General features: G+C 39.7%; 1 protein-coding gene across 2 annotated transcripts in view; it reads left to right on the forward strand.

Moving 5' to 3' along the window:
• Window positions 1–1,207: 1,207 nt before the first annotated feature.
• MED23 (mediator complex subunit 23) overlaps window positions 1,208–17,629 on the forward strand; it is a 49,408-nt gene continuing 32,986 nt past the window's right edge. The window contains exons 1-11 of one of the 2 annotated variants that reach the window (XM_054022567.1): window positions 1,208–1,451; window positions 4,341–4,372; window positions 4,496–4,583; window positions 5,583–5,707; window positions 5,859–5,970; window positions 6,692–6,790; window positions 7,678–7,779; window positions 9,056–9,125; window positions 11,998–12,110; window positions 12,874–12,969; window positions 13,533–13,550. In XM_054022567.1, coding sequence (XP_053878542.1) covers window positions 1,392–1,451; window positions 4,341–4,372; window positions 4,496–4,583; window positions 5,583–5,707; window positions 5,859–5,970; window positions 6,692–6,790; window positions 7,678–7,779; window positions 9,056–9,125; window positions 11,998–12,110; window positions 12,874–12,969; window positions 13,533–13,550 — 915 coding nt within the window. In that variant the 5' untranslated portion in view covers window positions 1,208–1,391. The remainder of the gene's footprint in view (window positions 1,452–4,340; window positions 4,373–4,495; window positions 4,584–5,582; window positions 5,708–5,858; window positions 5,971–6,691; window positions 6,791–7,677; window positions 7,780–9,055; window positions 9,126–11,997; window positions 12,111–12,873; window positions 12,970–13,532; window positions 13,551–17,629) is intronic. The other variant, XM_054022568.1, reaches the window with a different exon arrangement.

Below are 17,629 nucleotides of genomic sequence, written 5' to 3' on the forward strand. Positions count from 1 at the left end.
TGCTCCACTGGGAGCCAGTAGAGATCCATTTCGGGGGTAGTAGCACCCCCTGGTGTCAATAGTCCCTACCTGTCCTGGGGCAGCAGGTCAGGCTCCAAGACGGGGGGACTACGAGGCTCTGTGCACTGCCCCCGCCCGGAGTACCAGCGCCGGCAAGTGGGAGCTGGGGGGCAGTGTCTGCAGGTGAGAGCAGCACGCACTGCACAGTTTCCTGCCCCCTTCCCCTCCTGCCTAGGAGCTGGACCTGCTGGCCACTTCCGGGGCGCAGTGCGGTGCCCCAGTACAGGCAGGCAGCCTGCCTTGGCTCCGCAGCACCGCTGACCAGCAGCCACCAAAGGTAAGCCCGTGCCCCAGCCCTGAGCCCCCTCTTGCACCCCAAACACTGCATCCCTGGCCCTACTGCAGAGCCTGCACCCCCAGCCCAGAGACCCCCCCTTCCATACCCTGAACCCCAGCACAGGGAAAGTGAGTGAGGGTGAGGGAGAGCGAGCCATCAAGGGATGGGAAATGTAGTGAGGAGGGGTGGAGCTTTGGGGAAGGGGTGGGGCTAAAGTGTTCAGTTTTGTACCAATAGAAAGTTGGCAACCGGGGAGGCGGGAGCAGCCTGACATCCAGTCTCTGCACCTTAGAGTGCTGGGGCTCAGCATAAAACAGCCCTGCCTGTGCCCCTAATGCTTTCCGGCGCTTTGCAGTGATATCGTAGAAGATCCAACCCTACTCAAAGCAGGACCAATCCCCAGACAGATATTTACCCCCCGTTCCCTAAATGGCCCCCTCAAGGATTGAACTCACAACCCTGAGTTTAGCAGGCCTGTGCTCAGGCCACTGAGCTATCCCTCCCTCCTCTCAGTTGTCTCTTGTGATGCAACAAGGCCTCGGTTGAAGACGGCGGCCTGGCCGCTGCCTGCGCCACTGCGGCCAAGCTCTTGAGCTGCAGCCTCCCCAGGGGGACTTGCTGGACAAGCTCTGGGAGCCGCGGGAGACGCCTCGGCCCGAGTCCCGCCAGGGCAGGGCCAGGCCTGAGAGAGGCTGACACGCGGGGCGTAGCTAGCCTGGTCCCCGCCATACTCGCTCCCCCCAAGCCAGGGGCGCGCTCGTGTTCCGCACCGGCCTGTTTCTACCCGCGGCGCACACGGGGCCCGGCCTCTGGCCAGGGAGGTGCGAGAGCCGGAGGCTGGGGGCGGCCCCAGCGCGGAACTGCTCGGCCCGGGAAGCTGCTTCCCGGCGGGGACGGGTTCAGGGACGCACCTTCCGCCGGGGTCGCCGCCGGACCCAGAACCGCCGCCGCTCGGTTCCTCGGCGCGGCCACCCCGGCGCGGGAGCAGGAGCTGGTCCCGGTTCGGTGCCGCCGCTGCCCGCAGGGAGTCTGGGACCGAGCCCCGGGCGGGGCCATGGCGATCCCGATGGTGCCGATGGAGACCCAGCTGCAGAGCATCTTCGAGGAGGTGGTGGTGAGTCGCAGAGCCGGGCCGCCCCAGCCCCAGGGGCCACGGGGTGGGAGGGAATGGGGGGCTCTGGGGTGTTGCGAGGCGGGTCTGGGTGTAGCGGGGATGTGAGGAGCTGGAGACTTATTTACAAATTGGGGAGTGATCCGTAGTTGCTTTATGGCCCTTGCTGATTGTGTCCCAGCATCTTGGGGCCCCGGGGGCAGTACGGGCCCTTGGGCGATGCTCTTACAATTTTAAAGAGCTGATGTGTCCCACTAATAACGGGTTGAAAGAATGAGGCAACAATAAAGCAGTTTGGTGGAAGAACATAAGTCTCAGCTCTCTACTTGCCTAACTAAAGCTAGATTGTGGTGATTTGTAGATACGGCAGAAGTTGGTTTTAAGGAAAGATTTAAAAAGAGGACAGATGGTGGCTTTGAAAATTCTGATAGGAAGGTGGTTTTTTTTCAGGAATAGGGGGATGATTTGGGAGAAATCATGAAAATACTCGAGAGAGAAGGGGGTAATCAAGGCAGGCATCATTGGCAGGTTTGATGGGTCATTCAGTTGTCAAGCTGAGTAGCCCAGGGCTAAATGATAAAAACACCTGAAAAGCAAAACCAAGGAGTTTGTGTTTGATACGGTGGAGGAGAGGGGAGCCAGTAGAGGAATATAAAGAGTAGGGAGATGTGGTTGGAGCCAGGAAGATGATCCCAGTATTTTTAGTAGACTTAAGGAAAGTGATGTGTCAGGTATCTAAGTCAGCGAGGTAGTCAATGCCTGGGATCACAAGGGGCTCAACAAGAGATCTGGCAGTCAGACTGAAAAGGCTGAATGTTAAGTAGAAGCAACAAAACTTGGATAAGCCCTGGATATGCAGGTCTTATAGTAGTGGTTCTCACAACAAACTCTTGTTGGTGGCCAGTCTGACATGTTTTCCTAAAATATGTAATTAACTTCAAGCAAAACAAATAAATATGTATCTATACATATCCAAATCATTGTAACTTGTAACATGTAGGTTTTTTTTTTTCAGATTCAATAATAAAAATAATATACATTATCTCCCTCAGATGTAAACTAACTTGTTTGTCTTAGTGATTGGCTGAACAAGATGTAAGACTGAGTGGATTGTAGGCTCTAAATTTTTACATTGTTTTGTTTTTGAATGCAGTTAACCAAAAAAAAAAAATCTACATTTGTAAGTTGCACTTTCAGGATAAAGAGATTGCACTACAGTACTTGTTTTGATGTGATTTGAAAAATACTATTTCTTTTGTGTATCATTTTTACAGAGCAATTATTTGCAATACAAATAATAAAAAGTGAGCACTGTACACTTTGTATTCTGTTTTGTAATTGAAAACAATATATTTGACAATATAGAAAAACATCCAAGAAAGTAGTACATTTCAATTGGTATTCTGTTGTTTAACAGTGCAATTAAAACTGTGATTAATTGCAATTAATTTTTTTAATCATGATTCAATTTTTTGATGAGTTAACTGCGATTAATCGATAGCCTAATTTAAATATTCTTTTTATATCCACCCTGAAGTGACTAAAGAACATCATTAACAAACTTAAAATATTTTTTTCTGAGAAACTTGCTTTTGTCTGCAAAATTGTTTTGGGCTTATGGTTGTGAGGATCACCTGATAATGTGAACTGATTAAATACTGTGTCTGAATGTTCAGACAGACACTTCCAATGGTTCTATTGTACTCATGGCTTTGCCAACCACTAGAGAAATTAACGAATGGTTGCTTTCAGTGCTGCTATTTGTAACTTTCATTACTCTGTGGACAGCTGTGAAACTAAGTATTGGAGGGGTAGCCGTGTTAATCTGTATCCACAAAAACAAGGAGGAGTCCGGTGGCACTTTAAAGACTAACAGATTATTAGTCTTTAAGGTGCCACCAGACTCCTAGCTGTGAAACTGACTTTAGTTTCTGTCAAGAATTTAGGAGAGTCAACTCTCTTTCAGGTTCTTGGAAAAGCTATAAGCTGCTGTAAGCAGGCAATGCAAGGACTTACAGGTGAAAAAGGACCATCAAAGGCACCCTCTATTCCTTCACATCCTATTACCAGTAGAGAATAATATTTAAAGCATTTAATGTCATTATATATACATTGATGTGGTGCCATCATCTTGAATCTTGTGTTCAGCACTAGACACCCTATCTCAATATAAAAGAAATGTGAAAGGTCCATAGAAGGGCAACAAAAATTATTAGAGGGATGGAAATAATCTCACGTGATATACTAAAAAAGACTGTTCAGAAAGGAGAAAAGTAAGAGGATATATAAAATAATTAATGGTATAAAGAAGGTAAATTGAGTATTTCTATATATCCTTATAATCCAAGACCATAGGATCATCCAGTAAAATTAAAAATCAACAGATGTAAAGTAAATAAAAGGAAATACTTTCATACGCACAGCATAATTAATTTGTGGAACTCACTGTTGCATAATATAATTGAGGAAAAGAATTCAGTAGGATTCAGATGATTAGATCTTTATATTTATAAGAAGATCCACAGTTATACAAGCTAGAATAAAAAGTGAATAAAAATATAAATCCTCCTACTTCAGTACATAAATCAATCACTTTGGGTCAGAGAGAAACTCCCTCCACCCATCTCCTCAAGAAATGTTGTTGTATATTTGTCAAAGGGCATGCATGGAAGGGCAGAGAGGGACATTGTGCCTGCTGAAGCATCTGGTGCAGGTCACTTTCAAGAGACAGTATATCAGGCTAGAAAGACCATTGGTGTGATCCTATGTTACTTTTTACTGAACATGCCTCATCTTGATAATTCTATTTTCATTACTACTAAGTGTATCTGTAGCAGAGCTTTAGATCAAGTTACCATTAATCACCAAGACTTGAACCCCTTTCTCTTACAGAAAACAGAAGTTATAGAGGAGGCTTTCCCTGGGTGAGTGTAATGACAATTTATTTGTGCATGAGATTCATTGTGACTATCTTCTATATCTGCTCTTTTAATTGTGCTACCTTTCAAGAACACATTGCAGATAACTAGTGCTCTTATTTGCAATAGCATGTTTATGGACACTCCTGAAGATGAGAGAACCAAATTGATCAGCTGCCTGGGAGCTTTTAGACAGTTCTGGAGCAGTCTTTCCCAGGTAAGCATTTCATTTATTGCTAATGTAGTTATATTTTACAGCACCCGATAGTGTACTAGATACATAGCTAAGGCATGATTCCTGTCCCAAACAGCTCACAATCTAATTTCAGATTGGGGAAAGAAAAGTAGTAGGGAAATAACAAAACACTATGGTGAGCTTAGATGGGAAGGATAGTGCTGACATCAATGAAATTACATGATTACTTGGCAAAGGCTGGTACACAACATGGTGTAGTAGTAAAGAATAACTCCTTTTATAAATATAAATATCAAAAGTAAATGGTCATTTCTAAGGTAATGGGGGTAAATGGGATAATTTCTTACAGCTGTTGTGGTAGAAGAGGTTCTGAAGGAGGGGCTTGAATGAAAGGAGGGATATATTTCATGAAAAACATTTATGCATAAAATATTACTATCCCATGACGCGACCATTCTTGCAAAGCATGGGTCTTTGATATAGGTAGAAAGAAATGCATTATACATAGGGTTTTCTAAAGCAATCATTAAACTTCTCTGATTACTTTATGCACTGCCAAAATTCACTCAAATCTCTGTTGATGCATCCTGTGTTCGGCAGCCTATTCCACTCTGTTTCAAAGTAATCTGATTATTTGTTCCTGTTCACAAGTATCATTCCTTACTTTGGTATATCCTGCTATTATAAAACATTAATATCGGCAAATGAATGGTTTAATTTAATTACATACTGGATATATGAAGTCTTCATTTCAACTCTGTAGTCAGCCCAGCAATATACTTTCTTTGTTTCTCTTCACATAGGCTATCAGAATATAACTTTGTATGTCACAGATTGGGGAAACTTCTTGAAATAAGATAAAAGTGGATGTTAAAGGAGCAATCTTTGACAGATTAAATACGCAGAAGTCATTATCTCTCATTTGTTCCTTTTACTCAGTGTAGCAATTTGTGGTTTTAAGACGAAGTTACTTACGTTGCCATAGTAAGTAGTTTATTTTAATCCTCCACTGTTTTCCAGGAATCTCATGAACAATGTGTCCAGTGGATTGTAAGATTCATCCACAGCCAGCACAGTCCTAAAAGAATTTCTTTCTTGTATGACTGTTTAGCAATGGCAGTCGAGACTGGTCTGTTGCCACCCAGGTATGTTTAGTGTTGGTGAAGCAAGAAATACAATATGCATAAGTTGTAGTATTGTAGATTAATTAAAAAAAAAATCCTTAAAACTACTGTTAATTGGAAATCATCTACTTATTCTCGTGCATCACTCACTGTTGTATTCTTTTTTTACTAGAATGGTTTGTGAATCTCTAATAAACTCGGACACCCTTGAATGGGAAAGGACACAGCTGTGGGCATTAACATTTAAACTGGTCCGGAAAATAATCGGAGGTGTGGACTACAAGGTATTTTTCCTAAGAAATTTTGGAAACTGTGGTGGTTTTTCATAAGTTTATAGTGCTTCTTTGTGGTATTCCAGAGACTGTGTTGAACCTGTCTCTGTCAGTTTAGTATTTTGTCATCAATTAAATCAAATATTCACAATTTTTTTCCTAGTGTAGACCACATCTTAATTAATATTTTCTGTTGTACACCTTACTTCCCAGTCATGGTGACAGAGTCACCTTACCTTCCATTTTCAATTGCAAACTAAATAATATTCCTAATGCAATTTCAACAATTGTTTGCCTGGAAAAGTATTATTATAAAAGCATTTAGGGTAATATCCTCAGCTCCATCTCTGTGCTATGGAAAGGGTCAGACTGAGCAATGTAAAAGGCACCTTACAGAAGCACTGTGTCTGGTGTGGGAAGAGTTTGCCAGTGCAGGCACTGAGGAAGACATTCGTAAATCTGCCTCTTGGGGTAAGTCTACACAGCAAAGAAAAACCCGTAGCTGGCCTGTGCCAGCTGATTCAGACTCACAAGGCTTGGGCTGCAGGGCAGTTTCATTGCTGTGTTGACTTCCAGGCTCAGGCTGGAGCCCGGGCAGTGGGTTCTTACTGTGACTCTTAGAAGCAACTCACCGAACCTTGTCCTTAATATTTTCTGAGCTGTCTTCTGATGCACTTTGGCTCCTAGAAATTAAGAATTTTTGTGAACGTTAATTTGTATATGATTCTCTCAGGGTGTGCGAGATCTGTTGAAGGTGATCCTGGAGAAAATCCTAACTATTCCTAACACAGTGAGCTCAGCTGTTGTACAGCAGCTCTTAGCAGCAAGAGAGGTAACTCTAAAATGTTATATGGTGTCACAATGAAAAAGTTGGTCTCAATCTTTTGTCATTGATCTTCATAATATTCTAAAATGGATCTCTTTGGAGCCTTTTAGATCTGATATAAATGAATAGCTAAAGCTGATGACATGTCTTCTACTGGTTTTTGTGCCGTGTATTTCAGGGTCATCTAATGGTGATCCTTCTCGTATTATCTACAACAGTGGTTTTCTGCCTGTGGTCCGTGACCCGTGGGGGTCTACAGACTATGTCGATTTCCAAAGGGGTCCGCCCCTCCATTTGACATTTTTTAGGGGTTCGCAAATGAAAAAAGGTTGAAAACCACTGATCTACAACATTTCCATTACCAGGCTATCTGGGCATAGTAGAATGCAGTGATGTAGCCGTGTTGGTCCTAGGATATTAGAGACACAAGGTGGTTTACCTCACCCACCTGGGCATAGTAAAGTCAGGTTAGAATCTCAGCCTTAAAGGGATGCTAAATAAGCTTTATGAAATCCAGTATTAATATTTTCATTAAACCAAAAAAAAAAGAAAAACAGTAGGGATTTAAATATTTCCCATTGTTGCAACCAGATATTGCAGTGTTGTGCTAGCGCATTAGAACCAGAAATTGAATCTCACCATTCTTCTTTCATTGTCCAAACTGAGTAAAATGTAAAAAGCAAACAGCATAAAGGGTGAAAAATAAGATACAATTTCATTATAATCAATGTGATACTAATAACACAAGTCACAGTTTAAAAAAGTAACTTAATGTCCCTTCAAATCTTACATGTCTAGCTTCTAGAGCTCATTGTAGTTTATTTAATAATATTTAATTTGTTTATGGTAATTGTCCAAATTGCCTTACATTTTAAAATTTTACTTATTTCTAGGTTGTAGCCTATATTTTGGAAAGAAATGCTTGTTTATTACCTGCCTACTTTGCAGTTACAGAGATAAGAAAACTGTACCCGGAGGGAAAGCTTCCTCATTGGGTAAGGGTTTATTCATTATATTTTATAAAGTGATATGTGCCTCGTTCTCTCCTTACAAAACATTGAGTGCAATTTTTTAAAAAATGGATGCCTAATGCCTTGTCTATACAGTACCTAAAACTTAGGTTGACCTAACTACATCGCTCAGGACTGTGAAAAATTTCATGTCCTGTGCAATGTAGTTTGGTCAACCTAACCCTGACTGTAGATGCAGCAAGGTCAACAGAAGAATTCTTCCATCGACCTAGCTGTCATCTCTCAAGAGGTGAATTTACTGGAGTAACAGAAACCCCCCTGCTATCACTGTAGTATTTGTCTGTGCTACAGCAGCATAGCTGCAGCTGTGCCTCTGTAGCACTTGAAAATATACTCTTAGTTTCTGTTTAAGCACTAAATGAGGCCCCTGTATTGCAGCTGATTCGCTGGCAGAACACTGTGCTTACGCGCGGATCGTGCCATAGACTCCATGCAAGTGGCCTAACTTTCAAAATTGTTGAGTGCTCAGCAGGTCTTATTGATTTAAAATTTGGAAAACTAGGCAACTTATTTAAGTGCCTAAATATGGACTAAATTAGGCACCAGCTTAAAAACAACAACAAAAACTACACACAAACGTTGGCCATATTGCTTTAGATGTGCATCTGAATGTTATGTTCTCGAATTTTAGCATTTGAGACTGGGTTGAAATTCTTCATGTGCCTACCAGCTTTATTCACACTCTCCATATGACTAGGAAGATAAGCAAACAGCTTTAATTTTCCAGTATGGCCAGATTTGTGGCCTGATATTCACCATTACAGAATTATTTGGCATTTTCGTATAATCAAAACAGCCTTCACTTCCTAAAGATTGTGATACTCATTCAATACATGTTCCTCTTGTCATTTTGGTTCTTTTGAAGAACCAGATCTCTGGTTTTGCTTGCACAGAAAGGGGCATGTTTCTTTGATTAGTGGAGATAAGGGATGAAACTCCCATTGATTTCACCGGGGCCAGGATTTCATCCAAGATGTGGTAAGTTAAGTGCCTTTGAGGAATTGCTCAGATGAAGAAAATGGTGTTCTATTGCTAAATAGAATTTTAAACCTGACATGAAAGGCAATAAATAATGTACATTGCAAGAATGTTGTACACGTGAAAAGTAGCTATTTTGATTTGCTCTGATTTCTGCCAAAAAGAGCATAGATCCTTCAAGTAACTTACCTGATTTAATGTCTTGTTTTAAATTGAATATTATGTTAATTTAAATAATTTAGTATTAATAATCTTCTTTCAGTTGCTAGGTAACTTAGTATCAGACTTTGTGGATACCTTCAGACCCACCGCAAGAATAAATTCCATTTGCGGTAAGAAAGCACGAGTGAAGTGAATTTAGATTGAATTGAATTTTTAACCAGTAGGTCTAGCTAATTTGGGGTTAGCCTTTATATGTTAATTCGTGCAAAATGCTTGAGTGTGTAGCATTTATGTAATACCTATCAATGACTTTTTTTATCCTGCTTCAATTTAAAAAAAGTTTGAAAACTTATTTGGATTTACCAGATTAAAACTACTGCTTTGAGCAGAGGTAGAAAGTGGAAAATTGCTTTTTTTCACTTGCCCCCTCTGCACAAAGTGATATTGTCCCTTCTGTGGTCTTAACCTGGCCTATGAATTCAAGGGTGTGTCTACATTTAATTACTTTTGCACTGGTCCAGCTATGCCGAATTCCCTAATTTATGTGATCCTTTAGTCTTCATTAAAAAAAAAAGTTTTTTTCATTCAGTTTTACTCCTCTCAAGAAATCTGCAGAAGTTTGATTAGGGCATTTCAGTCCTGTTTAATACTATTTTTGCTCTTTTAGAAGAAGGATGCTTTTTTTCCCTGTACATTTTTTTTTTGTTGTTGTTGTTGGTTATTTCTTTGTTTTTGCAAGAGTATGCTAACACTCTTAAGTATATTTTTCCAAACACGTGGAAAGGATTTATTCATGTGACTCTCAGTCCTGGAAGAGATTTCCTGATTTGCTGAAAGTATTTGCATAAATGACCAGGTGTATTGTTGACTTTATACATTCTCTGACTCCACAAACAGACTATATACAGTTTAAGGTAGAAATAGTATTAGAGGTGCTTGCTGTGTTGTAGGAATGCATAACTCCCGAATCGCCAGCCCACGGGCGCGGCAAACTGCTCCCATGGCTACGAGGCAGGAGTGACCTTCAATCCAGCGTTTGTGTTTGGGAAACTTATTTGGCTGATTTGATTGTTTCCTCGCAGCTGGTGTTCATGCGCTCAAGAGATGGGTTCGTTATCTTATGTGCATGTATACTGCCTAGCTTTTCTATGCGCAAAATTTGTACCAATAAAAAGCGTTGTAAGCAAGGAAGTGTAAAGAATAAAAGCCCCAAAAAAAGTTCCTAAAGGTAGAGGGGCTTTTCGACTACCACAGACCTGGTGTTCTGTTTCCTTTCCTGCGTCGTCACCACACTGTGTATAGTAGTCCTGCCCACACCCACTACTACTACAGTATAGTAGTATAATTACTGCTGAAGGCAGGAAACCAGAGTGGGTGGACTAACCGTCTACAGTAACTCCTCACTTAACCTCGTCCGGTTAACATTTCATTGTTACATTGCTGATCATTAGGGAACATGCTTATTTAAAGTTGCACAGTGCTCCCTTATAACGTTTTTTGGCAGCCGTCTGCTTTGTCCACTGCTTGCAGAAAGAGCAAACTGTTGGAGCTAGCTGAACAGGGCTTGGAACTAGGGTGGACCGGCAGCCCCCCATCAGCTCCCCTAAGTTCCCTGTGTGGCAACTGCCCAGCAGGCTATCAATTGCAGGGCAGTTCAGCTGTCCCTCCCCCTCACTGCCGTGTGCTGCTCCCTCTGCCTTGGAGCTGCTCCTGGAAGTCTCCTGCTTGCTGTGTGTGTGGGGGGGCAGGGGGGGTGCTAATGTCAGGGTGTCTTCCTCCCCCTGCTCCTGCCCCCCATCTCCACAGAGCAGGTGAGGGACATCACAGGGTTCGGGATGGAGGGAGCTCGCTGGCAGCAGCTGCTGTCTCAAATGGCTGATCTACTTAAAAAGGCAATGTACTTAGAGTTGGGTCAGCATACTTAAAGGGGCAATGCACATGTCTGTCTCTCACACACACATGGTGAGTGTCTCTGTCTCTCTCTGCCACATTGCCTCCCCTCCCTCCATTCGTGCTGCCTTGTAGAGTGTGAGGCTACGTTAACAACAATGTGTTTAACCCTTGAGGGCTCAGCCGAGTGCTAGTTCATCATTTAGCAGTAAGGCATTCCCTGGGAAATATCCCACCCTCTGACTCCTCCACCTCAACCAAGCTTCACAATCATCATTGCTGCGTACAGTATTAAATTGTTTGTTTAAAACTTAGATATGTGTGTGTGTGTGTGTGTGTGTATACATATATACATACACAGAGAGAGAGTCTTTTGTCTGGCGAAAAAAATTTCCCTGGAACCTAACACCCCTCCCTCCATTTACATTAATTCTTGTGGGGAAATTGGATTTGCTTAACATCATTTTGCTTAAAGTCACATTTTTTAGGAACATAACTACAACGTTAAGTGAGGAGTTACTGTACTTTAATAGGGTGGCAGGGGGAAAGCAGTTATCCTTTAATTTCATTTTGTTTGAGGGAAGTTGAAGGCTCAGTGTAGCCAAACTGAATATTATTACATTACTTCTCCTGTGCTTTTGGATGTAATGGCAATAAAAGAACTATGACCATCCAGAGAAGAGGCTTGACCCATTTACAATAAAAGGTCCATAATGGCCCATTATGGCTGAAATACAACTCCTGCTTTAGTTATAAACATTTATTGGACCAAAAAAAAGTTTTTATGGTCTGAGCATATGATGTGAATAGGAAGACTTCTCCTGAGGATAAATAGTATCTTTTAGTGTCATATTTACAAGTATTTTAATATATTTGGGGATGTCCAAACTGAATAGTTTATAGCAAAACATAATAGTTGAGTTTGCCCTTTAGCTAATGAGTTGAGATTTCTAATGCAAAAGGAATAATTGCTAACATTGGAAGCTTTATGCTAGCCAATTCCTGGTGGGAGATAACAGATTTAAATAAATATAGCGGGAAGGAATATTATTAGTAGTTTCCGAGCTGCGTTCTTGACCTTTAATGATTAAGTGCCATATCCACTCAACTTCCTTAGCGTTTATCCTTTCTCATTCTGTGTAATATGTGCAGGACGTTGTAGTCTTCTTCCTGTGGTAAATAACTCTGGCGCCATGTGTAACTCATGGAAGCTGGATCCTACAACCCTTCGTTTCCCTTTGAAAGGACTCTTGCCATATGATAAGGTATGCATGCGTAAACCTCTTAGTTATGAAACTTTTGTGTGTTTAATCTATGAAATTACTATTTATTTGTACATTAGAGAAAGGAAGAGGGCAATTATTTTGAAAACTCGGGCTATCCCATTTTCAATTAGAACTTCAAAATTAATTAACTTAATTTCTCCAAATACATGACACAGTAATGGCAAACCATACACACACCAGGCGGTATGTGATGTTTTTACTGCCTGGCACACTGATGCCCTGAATTCTGAGAAGCAGTAGGTGTTGCATGCACCTATTCTGTGTCTGCATGTGACAGAGGGAGAGAGGAAGATATAGAGGAAATAGAATGTGGAAAAAAAGAACTATGTAGTTCATGCCTTGCACAACGGGGCAAGACACCTGATTTCACTTTTTAAATTGGTCTCAGACCCCAGGAGCACTGTGGAGGCAGTGTGCACAGCCCTTATTGAGAGGAATCTCATTGGTCTTCTGAAGCTGCTCTGCCCATATTTCAAAGATGTTTTCCAAAAAGTATCCCATTTTCTTATTGTCGAAGAAGGTCACCCACAACTGGGAGTGTAAAACCTAGAGGAGGACACTCTCTGCTGATACTTACCTCCCTCTTGGGTATTCGAGAACAAAATAGTTCACCACCAATGGTACATACCTACAAATATAAACATATTGAAAAGAATTCATTTTTAATTTTGTTACATTTAATCACAACGTTTAATTTAATCTTGAGGCAATGTTCGCGTATGTTTGTTTGTTTGTTTTTAAGGATCTGTTTGAGCCACAGACTGCTTTGTTGAGATATGTGTTGGAACAACCTTATTCCAGGGATATGGTCTGCAATATGCTAGGTCTGAATAAACAGGTACTGTACTATACTGTGATGCACGATTTAATTCTGCATAGAATCTGCACTATTCTTTTCTCTTTTCTTTGCTATAGCTAACTGAGCAAAACAGTTTAGGTCCGGACAGTGATTTTTTTTTTAATAATATCATATTAGGTAAATTGGATTCTATATTGTACCTATCATTTTTATATTACTTTAAGGGTGTTTAAATTGAAAAATAGAGATTTAAAATATTGATTTTTTTTTTGCATTGCTTTTTTTTTTTTCCTATAAGGCCAGCCTCAACTATACCTTTGACAGACTATAACTTACCAAAGTTATTAGTTTTTTTTTAAAAGTTCTTGTTAATGTTCATGTAATTAGTTCCCAGAACTTTGTTGTATGTTGTTACTTTGGCATGTTACAGCATTCTATCAGTCGAGCACTGATTTTATTTTTTTATACCTTTAAGTGGGAGGGCTTTGTCTGACTTGGGATTCCTTGAGGCTGGCCTCATAGTCACTGTTTTGTCTTTTCTTTTTTTCTTCCTTTATTTTTGTTCTGTCCTGTCTTGTCCTGCCCATCCTCCAATGCTCTAGACCTTGAACATTGCTCAGGTATGTTCACAACCTTACTGTTGTATTGTGACTAACGATACGCTGGCCGCTTTGTAGCCACTGATTCCAGTTAGAGAATACATGTACGGTCAGGGCTTGAAATTGGCAGGACCATTAGATGCTAGGACAAGGGCAAATTCTCATTAAAATCTCTTAGGATATGAGAGATTTATTTAATATGAAAATTTACAGCCCCAGTGGTCCTCTAATCCTAAAATTTTAGTTGGGTTGGACCACCACCACTTCCCCACCTGATCTATAGGCTTTTTCTTGGTTTGCTGGAATTTTTGGATGAAGAGAGATTATTGGTCCAGTTCTTTCTTTCCTTATGTGAATATAAAAACATTCCTTGAATTCACTTTTAGCACTGTATATCTGGAGAGGCAACAACTGCTAAAATGGAACTTGATGGGGAGGTCACATTATCAGACAGCCTCTGTGACAAATTCCCTTTCCTACATTAACCTTCCAGTGTCCTCCAAGCAGGGTGAACTAAGACAATACAAAGTGCTAGAAAAAATGTTTGTTTGTTTTTTAAAGCCAAATTTTATAAACCTTCTGTTTATTTCCTGTCCAAATCTACTGTATGGACTTATGCTTGAAATTGTAAATATTGGTTATTACAACCTTTTTATTTTTTAAATTTTGAATCCTTCTTAGAATAGTAACCGGATCAACATCTATTTAAAAAAAAAAAAAAAAGTAATATCTAAGATATGTAAAATAGCGTTGCTGTTTGCAATACTATGGTGAAGGTTGTGTCAGTGTTTCCATTTATAAACCTTCTTTCAGGGATTTGTAACTTGACTGTAAAATTTGCATGACTCTGAAACCTCGCGTATAATATCTTCCACTGTAAATAAAAACAGATCACGTTACTTGATTTGGTCAGTTCTTTTGAATGCACAAACTTCTTTATCTTATCAAGCTATTTGACAAATAATACTCCATTGCATGTAATTATCCTAAATATTTTAAAACCAAAATCATCTAAGGCAGCTGAAATGTAAAAATATGAAAACTAGCCGCTAGATTAATATTTAAATTAATCGGATTTTTTATTGTCAAAATTTCTATTTAGACAATAGATCAGGTTGTCACTTTGTGCAGCTTTTTATGGTTTAGTTGCTAAATAGCACAAGACATAGGCTAAAATGTGTACTGAATGTATTGTATTTAGTTTATTGATGGTGGTCTGCCCTTTCAGGCCAGAAGATCAAAGTTAAAATGTTAATTTTAACTTTTAAGTTTGCTATTCTCTAATTAAAAGATAACTGAAATACTTTATTTATTTTTTTGAGTTCTAGATGGTATTTTCTACACAGCGTTTCAACCTAGAGTGAATTTTTATGGCAAAGAAACAAACCCTTGAAAAACATGGCTTATAATGGAAATGCTGACAGAACATGAACTGTAGCTGTGCTACCATAATACCAGTATATGGACTTTCAGACCATTGTATTGACAGTAAAAATTTAAGCATGAAATAGGGGGTGTATCAGGATAGAAGAGAAAATATTAAGCAGTACACCTTAAAAATCCTATTTTTCACAGTTTTAAGTAGAATATGAAAGTTTACTCACATTTGGGTGTAGGTTAATTTATTATGACTGCATTGATATTTCCAGTAGCTTCAGTAAAATGTTGTATAGCACTTCCTGAAAAGCATGCTATTTGTGTTGCTACCTGCAGTAAAATTCTTAACTATTTTTGTGATGATGATGATGATCCATCTAGATCTAATAATAGTATTAGATATGAGTTAATCTATTGAAAGCCAAGTGGTTGTCAGTATAACCGAAACTATTGAAAATGTAAAGAAAATCATTAATAGTATAAACTTTGTTTTAAAAACTAGTTTTGTGCCTTGCCAACTCTTAGAAATAAACGTAGAAACAAATAAATATAGGACTATCCTACAATCAGATCTGCCCCTTTTACTTAGCTATGCTTTGCAGACCCTCACTTACCTATCCACACAGACCCAGTTGCAGGATTGGAGCCTTCATGTGTACCTATTAGCTCATTACAGTAGAAAAGTGTTCAGGATAAATGTGATACCGATAAACAAGACCCTTGACCTGATTATCAAATATTCTTAAAGGTGAACAGCAAAACTGTTAGTATTATTTTTGTTTTTTAACCATGTATAGATTTATATTAGAAATATTTACTTTGAAAAAGTTCTTTGAGGTACAGGAAAAGTACAAATTTAACTGTTTTTCATATTAACCTTGTAGAGACAAACATCAAGGCAGAGAAGGATACACAATTTTACACACTAACATCAGGATTCTCAGTTTTTGTTTAGTCTTTTATGGCTATTTCTGTCACATTGGTCTCGATGAAAAATTATATCTTCAAAATATTCTTATAGTGTGTGGGTTCTGGGGGTTTTCCATTTTCTAGTAATGCACAATTTGGCATGCGAAAGTGTGGTACACCATCTCTTGCATAAGTGTTAAAAATTAAATTGTCCTTTAGGATGTACAGTTTGATCCAATTTGTATTTCATCTCCGTCAGTATATTACTAATTTCTTCCCAATATTTCTTTAACTTTGTACAGTTTCATAGAATGTTCGTCATAGCAAATATTTTAAATATGATTAGTTATTTTGGATGCCGTAAATTTCAGGAAGTCAAATTGCCACCTCTTCAAGGGGCATCCTTTTCAGAAAGTGCTGAATAATCACCCCTTTATCATGTTTCAGGCTGGCATCCCATATTGGAGTATGATTTTATTTTCTCTGTGACTAAACATACATTTAAAACAAATTGAAAACCACTTCCTCTTTAGCTTAGTTGCCTGCAGTTTGGGTTCCTTGATGGTATCTCTGACCCATCAAACAGTGGAGTGCTCTAAGCTTTCTTTAACGTGTGATTTCTATCGCTTGGCAAGTGTGCATGAAAGATATCTTCAAACATTTTGTTTCTGTACCTGTAATTATTGCCTGCTGTTAATAATTTTGGACCTTAAAACAATTTTACTCATATTAAAATAGAAAGGAACATAAATTCTGGCAAGTCAAGTATAAAAGTATAATTAGGTGGGCCAAAAAAGAATTTGAAGCAAAAGAGAGACAAATGTAACAATAAATTTCTTCTTTTTTTTTTTTTTTTTTTTTTTTAAAGTACATCAAAAGCAGGAAGCCTGCAAACAATCAGTAGGGCCACTGAACAATCGAGGTGCTAAAGAACTCTCAAGACAGACAAGGCCATTGTGGAGAAGCTAAATAAATTCTTTGCATCAGTCTTCTCTGCAGAGGCTGTTAGGGAGATTCCCAAACCTGAGCCATTCTTTTTAGGTGACAAATCTGAGGAACTGTCCCAGACTGAAGTGTCAGTGGAGGAGGCTTTGGAACAAACTGATAAAGTAAACAGTAATAAGTCACCAGAACCAGATGGTATTTACCCAAGAGCTCTGAAGGAACTCAATATGAAATTGCAGAACTACTAACTGTGGTATGTAACCTATTGCTTAAATTAACCTCCATACCAGGTGACTGGCTGATAGCTAAATTTCTAAATTTTCGGAGATATCCCATCTCCTAGAACTGGAAGGGACCTTGAAAGGTCATCGAGTCCAGCCCCCTGCCTTCACTAGCAGGACCAATTTTTGATTTTGCCCCAGATCCCTAAGTGGCCCCCTCAAGGATTGAACTCGCAACCCTGGGTTTAGCAGGCCAATGCTCAAACCACTGAGCTATCCCTCCCCCCTAATGTGGTGCCGATCTTTAAAAAAGGCTCCAATGGCGAACCTAGTAATTACAGCCTAACTTCAGCACCAGGCAAATTGGTTAGAACTATAGTAAAGAACAAAATTATCAGACACATGATATGTTGGGGAAGAGTCAACGTGGCTTTTGTAATTGGAAATCATATCTCGCCAATCTATTAGAATTCTTTTATGGGTTCAACATACATGTTGACAAGGGGTCCCTCATCAAAGACTCTTAAGCAAACTAAGCAGTCATGGGATAAGAGGGAAGGTCACCTCATGGATCAGTAACTGGCTAAAAGATAGGAAACAAAGGGTAGGAATAAATGGTCAATTTTCAGAATGGAGAATAAATAGTGG

Source organism: Malaclemys terrapin, chromosome 3 (assembly GCF_027887155.1).
Source record: "Malaclemys terrapin pileata isolate rMalTer1 chromosome 3, rMalTer1.hap1, whole genome shotgun sequence".
Taxonomy (NCBI): domain Eukaryota; kingdom Metazoa; phylum Chordata; order Testudines; family Emydidae; genus Malaclemys; species Malaclemys terrapin.